The sequence below is a fragment of the Rattus norvegicus genome, chromosome 12, assembly GCF_036323735.1.
Source record: "Rattus norvegicus strain BN/NHsdMcwi chromosome 12, GRCr8, whole genome shotgun sequence".
Taxonomy (NCBI): domain Eukaryota; kingdom Metazoa; phylum Chordata; class Mammalia; order Rodentia; family Muridae; genus Rattus; species Rattus norvegicus.
This window is the reverse complement of record NC_086030.1, coordinates 38093005-38110676: the sequence shown is the minus strand read 5'-3', so window position 1 is coordinate 38110676 and position 17672 is coordinate 38093005. Positions and strand designations below refer to the sequence as shown.

The following is a 17672-nucleotide window of genomic DNA, read 5'->3' as shown; positions in this document are numbered from 1 at the left end:
CAGGACTGGGCAGAAATGACTTCCATAGCCCACAGGGGAGGCTGGAAATATAGTCCTTCAGCAGGAAACTGGGAAAAAGACAAATGACAGCAACAACAAAAAAGCCAGATAAACGGGACTGAACGAAAGTAACACGCTCTAAAGAAAGAAAGAAGGAAAGAAAGAAAGAGAGAGAAAGAGAGAAAGAGAGAGAGAGAGAGAGAGAGAGAGAGAGAGAGAGAGAGAAGTTAGGAAATGAAAGAGAAAAACCGTCAATAATCTCTGATGCCAGGAATTTGGATCTAAGAGAATGCCTAGAACTCAACAACATACAGATAACACATTGGCAAATGGTCCAGAGATCAGAACAGTCATGCCTCCACAGACGACACACAGTGGCCACTGAGCGCCTGAAGGATGTCCAACAACGCAAACGGGGAACACAAACCCAAACAGTGAGAGCGCCTTGAACCCAACTGGGATGGCTACAAAGATAAGCAATGGGAAAGGAGGAAAACAGAAACCAGCTCTCTCACCGTGGCTAATGGAGACAGACATGGTGTAGCCATTCCTCACACTAGCCATGTTCACTCTCAACATATTCAAAATATGGGAAAATATGTCGAGCTCTGTGGTGGACGAGCTAGAGCCACTCTGGGAAGAAAGCCTCATTGAATGTTCTGTTCCTTCCTCTTCTCATAGGGACAGAGTTAGTCAGCCGAGGCAGGTCCTAAATCTCAGGAGTCTTAACTGTCAAGAGTGAATTCCACACACACACACACACACACACACACACACTGGCGTCTAGATGAGGTCACACTCCTGAGGTTGTACGTAAGTATGAACTGGGGGTGTTGGTCATTCCGCTATGTACTTATCTTCATGACCTCCTGTGGTTAGCCTTCAGCCTGTCAGAGAGACAGCACCAACTGTTGGTCCCTCCCCTGCCTAACGGGAAAGTCCCTTGACTCCTCCAGTGGTCCCTGTGTCTCCTGCACAACCACACAGGCCTTTCCCCAGCAGCAGTGACTTTATGGGCAGACTACCATCTATAGTGTGCCCTCAGGTTATATGAGTATTTGAGTCCAGGAGGGGTGACTCAAGGGACAAGGAGGTGAAGAGCATCCTGCCCCAATCCCTGAAACCATGACTTCTAAGAAGGAAGAGATGTGGCAGACAGGGAGACTCCAAATGCTCCATGTGCAGAAGGGCAGCCATTTACATCTTCAGACAAACCCCGGCTTCCTAGGGTCAGCTGTTCTCCCTTGGACAAGCTCTGACATCTCTGAGCAGCCTCGTTTGGGAAGAGGAAGAACATTACCAGCTTTGCAGGTCATCATGGGTGCTAAAGCTGGTGATGTACTTCAGGCATAGGGTATCCAAGCTGCTGACATCACCAGGTGAGGGCTACGGATGGATGCAGTCCCTCAGGGAGATGGGAACGGAGACTTGTGGGCATTGGGGTCTGAAGCCTATGCGGCAACCCCATCTAGCACGAGGGTACATAACAGACTAGATGGAGAAAGGCTGGCCGATGAACCCATAATCAATGGGGTCTAGTGCACAATCACCAGGACTCTGAAGGCGGTGTCCTCCACTTAAGCCGCCCTCCACAGCCTGACCCCTACATCTCACTGACCACAGGAGTGAAGGGGCAACATTCCTCACATAGCTGTGGCTTAGCCAGACCAGACAAACAGGCTCTCTGTGCTCTACCCACAGACCATTCCTAAGCAGTATGGAGTGCTGCCCACCCTTGGAGCCTCGGTCAGTCAAGTCAGCAAACAGCCTTCAACCTCCATGGGACCGCAGAACAAGGAAAGCTGCAAAAAGAGAAAGAAACTCCTCTCCAGCGGCGCTCTCAGAACTGTCCAGGGTACTGACCGGGCAACGCCTCTGCCCATCCCCAGGACCAAAAGGTCTTGCTGAGCACCCTCTAGAGGACAGCAGACAGTGGATTATCACTGGCCTTCACACCACTCGTACAGACTCCCTCAGGCAGAGGAATGGCTCTGACTTGCTAGCTTTGTCTTTTCCACAGCCTGCTCCAGCTGCTGCCAGATGAACCTCCCTGCTATTGTCTCCGTGGAAACGTAGCTGTGGAACACACTGACTCTTGCAGCATCTACCTGGGGTGTACCTACACCTGTCTCCCCGTCTCGGCCTTCACCACTCCTGCCTGGCTTCATTTGGTACATCTACAGTCTTCCCTGAAATAGTTTTCGTACAGGCGGGGACAGAACACCGTGTTACTGTGGTACAATGGGCACGCGGTGAGCTGTGCACACATTCAGGTACAGCCTGTGACTGTGACATATATTCACCCTGCAGAGGCAAAGGCCCCTAGGAATTCTGGGATCTGAGGCACAGAAGACAAAGACCACAGCAGAAGCAGAGGGAGTGAGCAGAGAAGCCAACAGGGGCAGGAGCTAGGAGAGGGGCGCTCATAGGCCCTGTAGCAGCAGAGAATGCTGGGCTAGAAATGATCTACTGGTCACATGAGATGAGCAGGGCCTCCAGAGATAGAAATCTGGCTGTGAGTGGGTGTCTTAGGAACAGGCAGCACATAAGCACCCAGGTTCCATCCCCCACATTTGGATTGCCTCAGCTGGCCTATTGCCGAAACACTTGTTCTGCCCTTAGGCCTGTTGGCCACAGCTCACTCCACTTCAACAAGGACCATCTAGGAGAAGGGGTGGGGCAAAGTAGGCCTCCTCAGGTGTTCCCTCCCCGTTCAGTCTCCCTGCACTCTGGGCTCCCTCATATCTGAGACTGATAGTTGATTCCTCCTGACCCCATCAGAAGCCCAAAGCCTTCTAGGAGCAGACAGTCCTCTTGGGAGGTGGGGGAGCTAAGTTCCAAATTTGGCTCAATTTTCCCATCTATAAACAAGGAAGTCTCTTTTGAGAGACCTTCCAGGGCACCGCCATTTAAGAAAGTAGCTTATGTAAGAAATTGAGAGGCCAAGCATGGTGGTGCATGGCTTTAATCCTAGCACTCAGGAGGCAGAAACAGGAGAATCTCTAAGTTGGAGACCAGCCTGCTCTACAGAGTGAGCTCCAGGACAGCCAGGGCTACACAGAGAAACCCTGTCTTGAGAAACAAAACCACAGACAAACAAACAAGACAAACAAACAAGTAGTAATTACTACCCGGGAAGGCTCACTTGTTTCCTAGATCCAGAACTCAAGCCAGGTTTCAGCTGGGAAAGCCTACACTTCCACCCATAGAGGAAGTTAGCTATGCTACTGTCTGGAGGCAGACCACAGCTCAGCATCTAGGAAACTGATATACTGGAGTCCCTTATATCACGGTGCAATCATGGTCTTTCCGTTTAAAACAGTAGCCTTTGCTACTCAGAGACCCAACACGCCTTGCCTTCCTGCCATGGTGGCCCGAGAGGAAAGCTTGGAAGACGACCTTAGTTATTTGGGCAGAGTGTGGGGGTCCTTTCACAGAGAACCCAGTTTTAAAGGGGCTATCCTGGCCACGAAAGCTTCCAGCTCATCGTACCTCTGTGGGCCTTTCGAGCTGATGGGGACTGGAGTGGGACTTGGCATGTTATGTAGATGGATGTGTACATATTTGCGCACATGTGAATCCATCCATCCATGTATGTGCTAGCTAAGCTTCTCAGCCTTGCTAGCACTTGACTTGGAAACTCCTCTTGCAGCAACATCTGGCTGCTCATCATTCTGTCTTTTGCACACACACACACTTGCTCACTGGATGGGGTACAGGGAAAGACTCTGGAGGCTCACGGCAGAGGGGGGCACTATGGCAGGGTAGACACACGTGAAGTAGGAGACACTCCTACTTACTACAGTCTCAGCTATCAGAGTCATCGAAAGTATAAATTACCCAATGGACCGTGTGGTCCATTGGATACAGATGCCGTGGGTCACTTCGCAATTCAATTGACTGGAAACACAAGGACAGATGCTGGGAAATGGCAGGCATTTGGAGCTGCCCAGTAACAGTGACTCCGCACTTGAGAAGCACTCTGGGGCACTCCAGTGGCTGGAGGTCATGCTGCAGAACCCAGAACGCCCAACTCGGGAAGCCACTGGGGCTGCATCGCCGAGACCGTGGGCCACGGCTGGAGAGGGAAGCGAGAAGCCGCAGACACACGGCTGCCTCAGCAGATGAGTCTGGTCCTTGAACAGACTGAGTTATTTCTAGAGTGCTCAGGGCTAGGGCCTGATTTAAGCTATCTCTCTCCTGCTCTCTAGAAATAATTAAGGGGTAAGTGGTTCAAGAGGGAATTGAGTGGCGCTTCTGAAGCAACTCAGAGCAAACAGTCCCCCAGAGAGGCTGGGGGTACTTCCTGCTCATTTCCCAGCCAAACCTCTCCTGTGGGAGCTGGCTAAACTCTAGCTGCTCCAAGCTCCTTAGACAGGTTCTGGGTCCCTTGGTGAAGGTGCGAGCCATCAGAAAAGGGGAGAGCTGGGAATGGTGGCGCACTGCTCTTAATCCCAGCACATGGGAGGCAGAGGCAGGTGAATCTCTGTGACTTTGAGGTCAGCCTGGTTTACTGAGTGAGTTTCGGGACAGCCAGAGCTGTTACACAGAGAAACCTTGTCTAGAAACACAGGGGGTGGAAGCTCTGACAGCTGTACCTGCCCCTGGCCTTACATACTGAGGGTTCGGGATGATGCAATGACTAGTGGTTGATACAGAGAAGCCAATCAGACAGAGGTCCCAGTGGACAACAGGAACAGAGGCTCCATTATATCCAGAAGAGCTAGAACCAAGCCAAGAGATGGCTTATAATTGGTGTGGGGGCTCTGGGCCCTAGGGAGGGAGGAAAATCTCTAGGGTTGGTGAGGGAGAAGGATAGCTGTAAGGCTGGGATGGAAAGTTCCGGAGAGCAAGGACTCCAGTCAGTTACCCCGGCAATGTGGGCAGTGAACAGGTCTGACGTTTGGGTGAGAAGCATCTGGAACGAACAGTGCGGCTTGGGATATGTGTTCTCAGTGCATCAGGCATGGAGGAGAGAATGTACGGGTGTTTCTTTGCAGTGGGTAAGACTAAACTGGTGCTATATCCCATAATTCTGTCAGACAGTGGGAGTCAGGAGCTAGGCTGTGTGCTCCCATACAATCTATCAGCCTCTCTTGCCTCATATCCCCCGTCTTAAATGAGGTTTTGAGGCTAACTGTGTCTCCTCCAGTTCCTACACTGAAACCTACCTCCCAGTGAGATAACCTACGGAGGCTGTGTACTTGGGAATGACTTGGATTTATATGGCATCATGGGAGTAGGTCCTCCATGACGGGATGAATGTACTTATAAGTAGGAGAAAGACTGCCGTCACATGCCCAACCCCAATGTGAGAATGCGTAAAACTCAGGAGGGCAGTTCCTGTCAGAAACCCACCCTGCCGTGCCTTTATCTTAGGAGTGGCTTCCAAAACAGCCATGGAGAGAGAGGGAGAGTCTGTGGTGCTGAAGCCAAAGCAATGGATGCTCTGTGACAGCGGCCTGAGCCGCTGATCTATCAGCTATCGGCCCTGAGCTATCAGCTGATCTACGAGGCAGTAGGTTTAGATGTAAAGAGGACACTGGTGTTACGGGTGGCAAGATAATCTGACCCCATGAAAGCCCGGTGTGTCTGTGTGCCTGGTGTCTATTTGGAAGTTGGATGCACAGTGGAGGTGCAGCCCCTCACAGACACTGACAGTAGTTCATGCCCTCAGGTAGTACCCAGTAGTGTAGGCTGGGACTGCTCCAGGTTAACCTGGTCCAGCCGCCTCTCCGGACTCACCTGTATCATGTACAGCTGGGCGATGCGGTATTCCTCCACAGTCATTGGCAGGGGAATCCGGTATTCCTTTATGATCATCTTGGAGTCCACGCCTTCTGGGCGGCAGGGGACTTCGTGCTTGTGGGGACTTTCTAGGCAAGATTCCTTAAATAACCATGACAGAATTCACTGAAGACCCTTTAGAGAGAAGGAGAGAGGGAGGGAGGGAGGGAGGGAGGGAGGGAGGGAGGGAGGGAGGGAGGGAGGGAGGGGAGAGAGAGAACAGGAGAGTCACTTTCTGCAGTCTGGTGGGTGTGCTAACAGAGGAAAGCCAAGGTCTAGACCTGAGGCTAGAATTCTAGTCTCAACCCTCTCAAGCCAACGGTGACCTGCAGCAAATTCCTTACCTCTCTGGCCCGCATTTCCTTGTTTGCAGAGAAATCTTGAAGAGCTACCCAAGGACTAAGTGAGAGGCTGTGTGAACTCTCCCATCGACAGTCTGGGTAGTAGAGGGTCACGGTTGCCTCAGAGGTTGAGTACTGTTAAGTGGGGGCTGAGCACAGGCTTCCCAGATGGGGAGGGGTTGGACAGGATGATATCATGGTGGCCTGGGGCTGGTTAAGGGGTAGCTCAGGTTACTAAGCTGTATGTAAACGTCGCCATGGTTCTACAGTACACATCAGTTTCCAGTGGGCTGAGAAACTCCCGATCTGCCAATAGGATAGCAAGAAACCCTTCACAACACTTAGAGAGAGAGCCCCAGAAATAAACCAGAGTGGGTCAACCTAAAATGACTTATTCACCTAAGACAGGACAATTAACCCAAACTCATAGGTGCCACAGACTCAAGTTCCCACATTCATTCCGATTATCATCCACGTGATCCTTTCAACCAATCAGAGTCCAACCTGCATAAGATGAGGCCTAGAGCAGCAGGCAGACTCAGACCTGTGGAGCTCTCTGAGCCAGCATATTCCCTCACTGCACCAGGGTAAGTACAATGATGCCGAGTATGTCACAGTGTTTCATTTGAGTCGTGGAACTCAGACATACTCTGCAGACACCAAGCAGTCTCAGCCGGGTACCCCTTCAGGCTCTTAACCAATCACTCACAGCAGACCACCTGCTCTCTTGGCTTCCTAGCCCACCAAGCAAGGTTGCAGGCTTCCAGCCTAGGGTCAGAGTGGGATCCGCAGGCTAGACAAAGCAAGTACTTTTTTTTTTTTTTTTTTTGGTTCTTTTTTTCGGAGCTGGGGACTGAACCCAGGGCCTTGCGCTTCCTAGGCAAGCGCTCTACCACTGAGCTAAATCCCCAACCCCACAAAGCAAGTTCTTTAAAGGTCTCAGTCTCTCAAAGATGTCCAGGGATGAAATCTTAGAACCTGGCCAGCTGCTGACTCCAGTAGTCTCTCGGCTTTCAGAGGCTCTGTGGGCACATCTCTAATAAAAAAGTACATAGTGACACTCTCTCTCTGAAGACAAGCTTCCTGGTGAGCTGTAACCACACAGATGGTGTCCACCCTTCCACGTGGGAACCGAAGACGAAGGCACAGGACTCTGGGTGGTTCCCACAACCCAGGAGAGCTGGGTTACGAGCGAAGCTTAGTCGTAGGAGCATTCTGAGAACTGTCAGACAATGAAGACAAGACTGCAGCTCCATCTCAGGCTGCGTGAAGCACAGAGACTGTGCTGTGCTTGTAAGGAACTACGGAGGCAGGCAGGCAGGCAGGCAGACAGACAGACAGCAAGCAAACAGGCAGGCAACAGGCAGGCAGGCAGACAGACAGGCACTCAGGCAGGCAGCAGACAGACAGATAGGCAGATAGACAGACAGGCAGATAGGTAGGCAGGTGGACAGGCAGGCAGACAGACAGACATTCAGACAGTTAGGGAGGGGTCAACAGCAACAGGGAAGACTCAGTTCTGAAAGTGACAAAATGTGACAAGGTCACAGTGTGGCATTCCCTGTGGAATCTAACTGCAAAACTTAACATTATTTTCCTAGTTGCCTGGCCCCTAGGATACATTGTTGTGAGGGAGGGAAGAAAAAAAAGATGGGAACTTAGTATATATACTGCTTAAGTGAGCACATGGGGAAGAATGAGAAATAACTCAACAACAGAGAGAGATGAAAGTAAGCTAGCTGAGCTCAGGGGATGGGGAAAAATATGGCTTGTCTTTTGTGCATGAAACCATGAACGAACAGGTACATGAAACCATGAATGAACAGGCAAAACATAACAAATGACTAGAGATGCCTTGGGTGGGTTTGAGGAACTCACAGAGCAAACAGAGGGAGACAAAGATGCAGCCATGGAAGCAACAGAGGCTCTCGCAACACATGACTGGAGTGCAACCCGAGCAAAATAGGATGAATGCACAGCGAGCTAAGTACTGAAGTGGGTTCTTTTTGAGCAATTAAACCTGGTTATGTGCATCATGACTTGTGTCTGTATGCACATGTGAACATGTGAAGCCAGAGGTCAATGTTAGGTGTCTTCTCTATTGCCTTTCAGTTTATGTTTTGAGACAGTCTCTCATTGAACATGGGGCTCACTAGCTATAGTGGCTGAACAGCGAGCTACCAGGAGCTTCCTGTATTACCACTTTTCCAGTACTGAAGTACAGGTGCATGCCATTACACTGGCTTTCGTGTGAGGACTGAAAGGGTCTCACGTTTGCACAGCAAGTGTATGCACTAAGTGGTTTCCACGGCTTCTTCAGAACTTCACAAAACTAACAAGATAATAAATTAAAGGCCTAGCCCTACAGATTAGCTCATATTCTATGTTCAGTGGGGAAAAAGCTGATATTACAAATAATAGGACACTCTGAAAAATTCACTGACCTTAAAAGACAGAGGGGAAAGAAGTGTAAGGGAGAATTCAGAGAGACGGGTTGGGGAGAATCAGACTTCATAGCAACACAGTTTTACAGCCCCAGGAGTGATATCTAAGTTCTAAGAGGCAGAATCTAGGAACCAGAATTTTATACCCAGCTAAACTGTTGTTTAGGTGTGATGTCAGCAAATCTCTGAAATATGAATTTAGGGGCTTAGATATGGATAACATCTTCTTTAAAAAATATCTGGCATTAAAATCCAACAGACTAAGAGATAAGCCATGGAAAATTCATCTATGGAAAGCTATGACATAAACCAAGTAATTCTGCAATCATGGCAATTATGATTACTGGAGTATATGAAAACCCCAACAATGTACACATTAACATAGTTAACAAAAACTGGGGATGGGAGAATGAAGGTGGAAATGTAAGTGCATCAACTTTCACAGCATAAGAGTTCATTCGCGACATAGATAAATTAACGTGGGATGAACGGGCAGATACAGAGGGCTCTTAGGACAGCTGAACTGCTTCATATGATGTGATGGGCACGACATTACATGTTTATTTAAACCCATAGGATATACAACTAAGGGCTGGGTGGTTAAGAACTTGACTCGGGCTGGAGAGATGGCTCAGTGGTTAGGAGCACTGACTGCTCTTCCAGAGGTCCTGAGTTCAATTCCCAGCAACCACATGGTGGCTCACAACCATCTGTAATGGGATCTGATGCCCTCTTCTGGTGTGTCTGAAGACAGCTACAGTGTACTCATATAAATAAAATAAATCTTAAAAAAAAAAAAAAGAACACTTGACTCTCTTACAAAGGACCTAGCACCCCTGTTAGATAGTTCATGACAGCCAGTAACTCTAGTCTCTGGAGTCTTCTGGCCTCTGTGAGCATCTGCACTCCTGTCTGTCTGTCTGTCTGTCTGTCTGTCTGTCTGTCTCTCTCTCTCTCTCTCTCTCTCTCTCTCTCACACACACACACACACACACACACACACACACACAAATAATGAAAATAAATCTTCAAAAGAGAATACAAACTGTGGACTCTATGTATGTGTCAGTTCATCAGTCATAACAAAAGGACTACTTTGGGTGGGCAAAACTGCTCAGTGGGTAAAGGCACAAGACACTTGATGCTTGATGACTAAAGTTTGATTCCCTGAAATCTACGTAATAGTAGGAGGACAGAACTGACTTCACCAAGTTGTCCTCTGATTGTCATACATGTGCTGAGGTACACATGCCCATCCCCACATCATACATATATCATACACATACAATGATAAATATATGAAAGGACCGTGTTGGTGTAGGAAGAAGTTGAAGACGTTAATGTGGGGCAAGGACCTTAGCAGACTCCTAATTTCCACTTAATTTTAATGTGAGCCTAAAACTGCTTTTAAAATAGAATTCATTATTTAAAGAATTAATAACTTCAACTTCTTAAAAGTCCTTCTTGTGAGAGCAGTTTAGTGGTTACTAAGCACGGAGGGCTAGAAGTTCCAGGGAACCACTGTGTAATGGTCAGAGTTCTCATTTGAGTGACGAATACACTTTGGAGGTGTCTGTGCTGATGGCTGTAGGACACTGAGGATGCCCTTAATGCCACAGAGTGGATGCTGGAGAGCTTAAAATAGCAGATTTTTCTTTTACTTCAAGGCTGTGGATGGAACCCAGGGCCTGTGTTTGCTAAGCAAGCACTTTACCCAGAGCTATAGCCCAGCCCTTTAAAATGGAAAATTTTATGCTACATAACCTCTATCAGACTTCAGACAATCCAAAACATAAATACGAAGCCCACTGAGTTGCGCACTTTAAATGCACTAATGGAACAAGTATTTGAATTGCATCTTAATAAAGCTATTTTAGAAAACTCTTCTTCTGCCCCTAAGGGGATAGGAACCCCACAGGAGACTGACAGAATCAACTAACCTGGACCCTTGGGGCTCCAGAGACTGAACCGCCAACCTAAGAACATACACAGGCTGGACCTAGGCCTCCCAGACACATGTAGCACATGTGCAGCTTGGTCTTCATGTGGGTCCTGAACGACTGGAGCAGGGACTACCCTGAAAGCTGTTGCCTGTGTGTGGGATATGCTCTCCCAGCTGGGCTGCCTTGACTGGCCTGGTTGGTTGGGGGTTGGGGAAGGGGGTGTGTGTGGGTACCCAAAGAGGCCACCCCTGGATCAGAGGAGAAGGGGAGGGGGAGGGGAGAAGGGGGATTATGGGAGGGGTGACCAGGAGGGAGGTGGTGTGAGGGATGTAAAATGAACAAGTTTTTTTTTTTTTTAAATGTCTTTTTCCTTTTAACCCTTTGGTGACTGTTAGTACAATGAAGGAAATGTTTTTCTAGGCAATTCTTGTCCATTGATTTTGGTGTAGGTGATGGCTCATCTTGGCTGTCAACCTGAATCAAGTACAGCTCAGGCAGCTGGGCACAGCATGAAGGGTTTTCTGGATTGGATCATCTTGCTGGCGAGTTCATCTACGCTGCTGCCGAGCAAGGGATCTGTCACTGGCAGTAAAGCCTGCTCCTTTGGGGGATCCTGGAGTATACTGAAGTGAGCCACCCGGCCTCAAGGACTGAACAACTGACTCCTGGGTTCTTGGCCTTTCCCTTGGAGACAGTCATTGTTGGACTTGCTGGGGCCACAGCCTGTACGTCCCTCTAGTAAATCCCTTCTTACTATCGATAGATTCATTCCATCAATTCCGTTCCTCTAGAGAACCCTGACTACTCTGACTAAATTGAAGTATATCTTAAATATGTGAGGTTGCAGGTGGGCGAAAATGAAACTGATGGAGTAAATTTGATCTTTGATGCTCTGAGGCCTCGACTCAGCTTGCTCACGTCAGGCAATGTGCTCTGTTCCTGAGCCGTACCCTGAGCCCCTGATTTTCAGTTCAAAAAGCATTTAAAAACTTGAAAAGGTAAAAACCGTTATCACCCTTCCTTTTAGCACAGGTCTGCTGTACACGGGTGTGCTGGGTTCTAGTGAGGGACTTGCCTCCTGTCAGTAGACTCTGGGGCACCTCGTGCTTGCACTTTTCTGCATGGGTAGATGTGGGGCAGCAGATTTGGAGCTGCGAGCGCAAAGGGGAGAGAAGGGCAATGGTGCGGTGATGAAGGTCACCTGCCCCTCCTGGCTCTGACTCATTCTGAGCCCAGCTACCTACTGTCTTTGACCTTTTGTTTTGTCTTCTACAAATAGGGGTGAGAACAGCTCTTGGGGTGTCCTGTGGATGAAGTGTGACACAGCCCAGCAAGTCTCGACCCACTGTCACAACACCGAATCCACTGGTATTGCTACTGGCTGAGTCTCAAGGTCAGGAAGGCCAGTCACGGGCAGATGGCCACCCTGACTGGGATTCCACTCCCAGTAGCAGACACTAAACCCACTGACTTGAGCCCTGAGGCTGGGGCCCAAGGAAGAATGCCCTGTCACAAGTGCTTTGCTGGCTGTAGTTCCCTTGATCCGGGAGATTAATATTATTAACGCCTTTATCTGGTCAGACAGCCCCCCATTTGGAGAGGGAGCAGGACTGTGTCTGCTGTCCCCAGCCTCACCTCAGCCAAACCCTAACTCAGGCAACCTCGTGGCATCCAGTGTAGCAGCCTGGGCAGGAGACAGACTCGCTCCGTCTCATCCCTGCTGGAGCCATGACAGCATAGACAAAATTATAGTTCCCACCAGCCACAGGGCAGCTTTGGCGGCCTGGGACAGCAAGATAGAAAATGGAGGTCTCCGGAGGCCAGCCTGCATGTCACTCCTCACACCCATTCGGCGGGACAGGGACCGTCTCTGGAGCCTCAAACAGCCCCTAGCTTTTACTGACACCTTGGGCTTCAGACCCTGCTTTTAGGACCCTAGAAAGGAAACCATCCTCATGTTCCTCAGAGCACGTGAGCGTGGGGTCACTTGGTGTGGCATCAGCAAGGCCATGGAGCCCCAGACAGAATGCAGAGTATGAACTGCTTGCGGGTCATTCGCCAGGCAGAGTGGAGGGGTGCTGGGTGTCACCCTAGGAATCAAGGCCCCAGCCTCTCACAATAAAGCAAAAAACCTGGCTGAGTTCCTAGGGTTAGGAGCTCAACGGGAAGGGCGTTGCAGGGAAGAGCTTGCAGGGAAGGGCGGAGCCGAGCTCCTGAGGTAGAGCTGCCAGCAGAAGGCATACACAGGAGCTTAGGGAGGATGGCGAGGGCTTGGCTCCGAGGGAAGGGGGCAGGCTGGGAGAGGGCAGGTCCCCGAGACACCCTGAGCAAGAGGGAAGGCGGGAGAATTGAGTTTACAGAACTTAATCTGTTTTTCCCCGGATTAGCTGGGGTTTGACGTCACAGATGGGAGTCAGAAGTGAGGCTGAGCAGACAGAGGATGGAGCTCGTCCAGACACCATTGAGCTGCATTCTGGATAGTAAGTCTGGAAGCTGTTCAGTGCAGGGTCATCAGGAGCCTGGACTCTGGCAGCTTAGAGGGAGACAGGGACCCGTGTGTGTGTGTGTGTGTGTGTGTGTGTGTGTGTGTGTGTGTGTGTGTGTGTATGTGTGTGTGTGAGTGTGTGTGTGTGTGTGTGTGTGTGTGTGTCACTCGTACGAGTGTGCAGAGGAACCTGCTGCTCCCTTGGTCTCCTGTTCTAGAAAACCCTACTGCCCCTCTCTGTCTCCCATACTCTCTGGTCCCCAAACAGGAGCCAGAAAGCATAACAACAATCTGCTGCCTTTGTCCCCTCCCCCCCTCACATCTAATGATGAAGGGGTGACAGGGGAGGAAGGGAAACATCCCTACATGTGGAATGCCTCAGGTACAGCTGCTCTGGATGTACAAGGTGTCTCAGGAGGAGAAAGTTCATCACTCAGGGCCCAAGCCCTGCCTCTCACTCTCTCGGTACCGGTAACAAAGACTGCAACCCTGGCGTGTCTCATACATGCCAGGCAGGCCTCGTACTTCTGAGCTTCACTCCAGACCCCGGAGGCGTCTCTTGAGGAATGTGTGAGGAGCTCAGAGGTCTGTGGTGAAGAGGCCTAGGTTGCTGCCCCATGCCGGATTTCACAGGCTCATTCTGGCTTCAGGCCTCTCCTCCTCTGGCTGTTTTGTCATCCTGGGTAGGGGCCAAGGTCAAGAAGAGCTAGAGTACATGGCCACTACCCCGTCCCTGCCCCAGCGTCCTCTACTACTCTGAGCTGCACGGCACACAACCCTCCCTTACTAAGCATAATGAAGAGGAGGCCTTAGAGAGAACCGCAGCCTCACCAGAAGACCACAGGACAGCATCAGGGAAGCAGCGGACACTGAGGACCAAACCGTCTTGTGAAGGTGGCACCCTGCTTAAGGCCAGCAGTGGGATAGGGAAGCCCGGCCCTCAGAATTCCCACTTCTTAGAGTGGCTGCCTGTGCTGCAGCCTTGCCTAGGATGACGGGGGCAGAGGAGGCCGGCGTGTGAGAAGACGGCACTGGGTCCCGGACGACAGGGCCTGGTACTAGCTAAACTATCCTTATCCTGCCTGCTGGAGACCCTGCTGGTCACAGCAACCACTGCCTCCTACCCTCTGGGGTTGGCGCTCCGGATGAACAGTGATCATGGCCACTGTGGCTGGGCTATGACCAGAGGGAATCTGGTGCTTGCTTCACAGTCCCTCCTTCTTAGTCCTCTTCCTTCCCCTAGCCTCCAGGAGCCCGCTCACTCCTTTAAGGGACTTTCAGGAGGGAGGATCCCTGAGATGGGAGCACCTCCAGGGCCGGGAGGTCTAGGGAGGATTTGTAGGAAGTTTACTGGGCTACAGGCCTTATCCCAGCCTCTCCCAGTTCTAACAAGCCTTAAGGGAAACTCCAGCTTCTCAGAGGTCCCAAAATGTCAGCGTCTCTAAGAGTCACAGGTGTGAATTTTACTAGGGATCGTTTGCTTCCGAACAGGAAAACTGTGATGGGGAGACAATGAGGGGACTGGGCCTGGGCGGCAGCATTACTTAAAATTTTAATTTATGTAAAAATTTAAAATATTTTAAATTTTCATAAATGTATAAAGTCTTTAAAATTTTTAACTTAAAATACTCTTCACTTAAAAAATTTAAATTATTAAAATAATACTCATTATATGTCTACATTATACATAACTACATTAAAATTAAAAATACTCTTACCGCTAAGTCCTCTAAGTTGCCGCTGTAAACACTTGCTGATGCTCACCCTACCATAGACAAGCAAAGACACGGAGTGGGGCGGGACTCCCTAGCTGGAAGCTGTTGGCTGCTCCCTTGCTGCCATGGCTGCCTTGAGCAAGAGGGCTGTCAAACTGCAGCCTGACCACTTTCATTCCCGAAGACCAGCCGTCCTGAACACTCCGTGCTACGCGGGGAGACTGCACAGTGATCACGATGCCTGCTCCAGCTCCTGCAGGCAGGGGCCCAGCCAGGACTGCTTCGGTTTGCACTGGGCTCTTCGCTATCGCAAGCCTCCGTGAACTTTCTGTGGCCCTCTCGCTGGGGCTGAAGAGGCGAGCTGTGATAGGTGCAAACGCAAACCTCCACTGGCCACGGAGGTCCGGTGTGATGGGAGTGAAGCGGGCTGGCCGCCTGGATCCCTTGTGGAATCTCCCAGGACTGAACTTTGAGGAAAGAGGCACAGAAAGCAGTAACGGCAGCAGTGATGGCAGGGAGAGCTGCTTGACCAAAGCTTGGCCAAAGTCAGCAGTTGAACACCTAAAGCAGCAGCCAGGGTAGGGGTAAGGGAGGTGGGGGGATGGCTGAAGTAAGGAGGCTGAGGCTGGGGAGAGAAGGCTGTAGAAAACTAAGAGAAGATAGGCCGCGGGCCCTGGTCATTTGAGGTCAGGAGAGCTATTAAGCCTACAGGGACAAAAGCCTCGGACACATCCCCACAAGCAGGCGCTGGACACGGCTGCTATCAAGAGTGGCGGAATTCTCATACCCAGGCCCACTTGGAAGCAGATACCAGTCAGTGTTTAACCCTGATTGCCGGGGCCCTACATGGCTACATTTGTAGAGTAAGGGGTCTTTTTACTAGAGACATGCACTAGGGGGCGCCACCTGTTGCTGCTTAAAAAAAAAAAAGGCATATAAACGCTACCAAAGACCAACCCTAAAGGAGCACCTACGTCATCACCTGCCCACAGTTCCTATCCTGGTGACCCCAGCCAGCTTGACTGGCAACAAAGCTGTGACCCGTATCACAGTATATCACAGCAATGTGTCCTGCTGCCAGCGAGATTTCACCGGTAACCACCTAACCACCTCACTGTTGTGGGTTCACACTTCTCTGGGCCAGCCATGCTCGAGAGTTTGAAGTGATACCTCGGGAGGGTCCAGCTTCTATGCTCCCACCACACCGAGCAAATGTCCACATGTCCCATATTTGATTTCATCTATCTTCTTTATGTCCTCCAACTCCTTCCCATCAAATTGGAGCAACCCCTCTGCATCAAAGCCACCAGCCGCAACACAGGTGGGACGTCTCTGTTCCCGTCTGAAGGCAGCACGTCCCAGGCAGCACGTCCCAGGCCTTGTTAGTCGGGAACCTTCTCCCCCAGCACGCTCCACGCCCTGGTATCTGCTGGAGATGCCATCCCCTCGATTGGCATCTAATATAAACAACTACTACAACTGCAAAACAAAGAGCCAAGGCCCCTGGCCCTCCTAACTCTGGCCTCCTTGGTCCCACCCCGTCCCTCTGATATCTGAGTTAACAAGTGCCCCTAAAGGTCAATACTACTTGCTTACTATTCCCACCTTCTCTCACACACACTTCTGTTCCTGTCCAACACACTTGGCACACCCCTCCCTGGTCCACTAGAACTGCACTGATCAGGGGGCTCGATGACTTCCCTGTGTCGAAATGGATGGGGATCCTTATTGGATCCCACCTTAAAAGATGGGAGAGCTCTGGTACGGGCGCCCCTGGAGCTTGCAGACAGATGGTTTCAACCCAGGACTATATTTCTGTCTGAACCATGTTTCCCCACTCGCTTGGCCAACACACCCACCAGTGAACCTCGGCTGGAGTCCTCGGGGTACGAGACTCCAGCACCCAGCTCTCTGACTCATTCGGGAGCCTATTAGCTGCAAGTTTGGATTTTCTTTCTGTTCCCAAGCCAGTAAGTGTTGTGAGGTCTGCAAATAGCCCTGTGGGGCTCACATCAGTCTAGAGAGCACAGGAACTGGGGTTCCAATTCCTGCCCTTTAAACGTCCTGTGCTTATGGATCGCAATGGCACCCAAGGCTCTGGTTCCCCTGGCTGGCAGGTGTAGGCCCAGCTGTCCCTGGGCATCACGGGGAGAGCACTGGGATCCCTTTATTCTGAGAAACTGCCCACTGCTTCCCATTTACAATCAATAATAAAATGTTCCTCCAAGGCGGACTCTAGAACATTCAGCATGACTAAGGGTTGGAGTGTCAGCTTTCATGCCAAACTTCCCTCAGCTCTTCATGGTTCTGTGAGGATGGGAGAGAAAGCATACAGTGTGCCTGATACACCCTTCTGGGGCACTACCTGGGGGCCTCAAGAAAGTGCTGCAGCCCCATGGAACCCCACATGATAGTCTCACCCTGGGGCTGCACATCATGGAAAACTTACCCCTTGACCCCAGACCACAGCCCATGCTCAGACTGTACCAGTCCATCCTCCCCACTGCCTTGAGTCAAAATTGTCTCATGGATTCACTTCTGTGGTGGGCACAGAACGCACACACCCTGCCATTCACCCTCTAAAGTGGTTGTTAATGTATTCAGAGCTCTGTAGCCAACATTACTATCTATTCCAAAACATCTTCTCCAGTCGCCGGCAGTCCCTCCCCTGCCCCCATGCTAATCGGCTTTCTGTCTGCATGGATGTGTGTATCCAGGACCCCTCCTGTACCTGGAGCCTGGCTTTTTGCACTTGGCTTGGTGCCCGAGGCTCACGCCGTATCACATCAGGGTTCATTCCTTTTTTATGGCTGAGCGATGCTGTACTTCGTGGCAATAGCCCCAGTTTACAGCCTAGGAGACGGTGGCTTTGGGTCTCTCGGGCACCTCACCCACAACCTCTCAGTAGGTGAAGAGTCAGGTTTACCTTACTTCCCTCTCCAGCCAGGGAGGCAGCT

At 50.6% G+C, this 17672-nt stretch overlaps 1 protein-coding gene across 20 annotated transcripts in view; it reads right to left on the bottom strand.

The window, feature by feature from the left end:
* The window catches only part of Pitpnm2 (phosphatidylinositol transfer protein, membrane-associated 2), a 131648-nt gene that overhangs the window by 29370 nt on the left and 84606 nt on the right, over positions 1 to 17672 (bottom strand). For all 20 annotated transcript variants that reach the window (XM_039089445.2, XM_039089453.2, XM_063271306.1 and 17 more), the window contains one exon: positions 5746 to 5922. In XM_039089445.2, the coding sequence (XP_038945373.1) occupies positions 5746 to 5823 (78 nt within the window). In that variant the 5' untranslated portion in view covers positions 5824 to 5922. The remainder of the gene's footprint in view (positions 1 to 5745; positions 5923 to 17672) is intronic.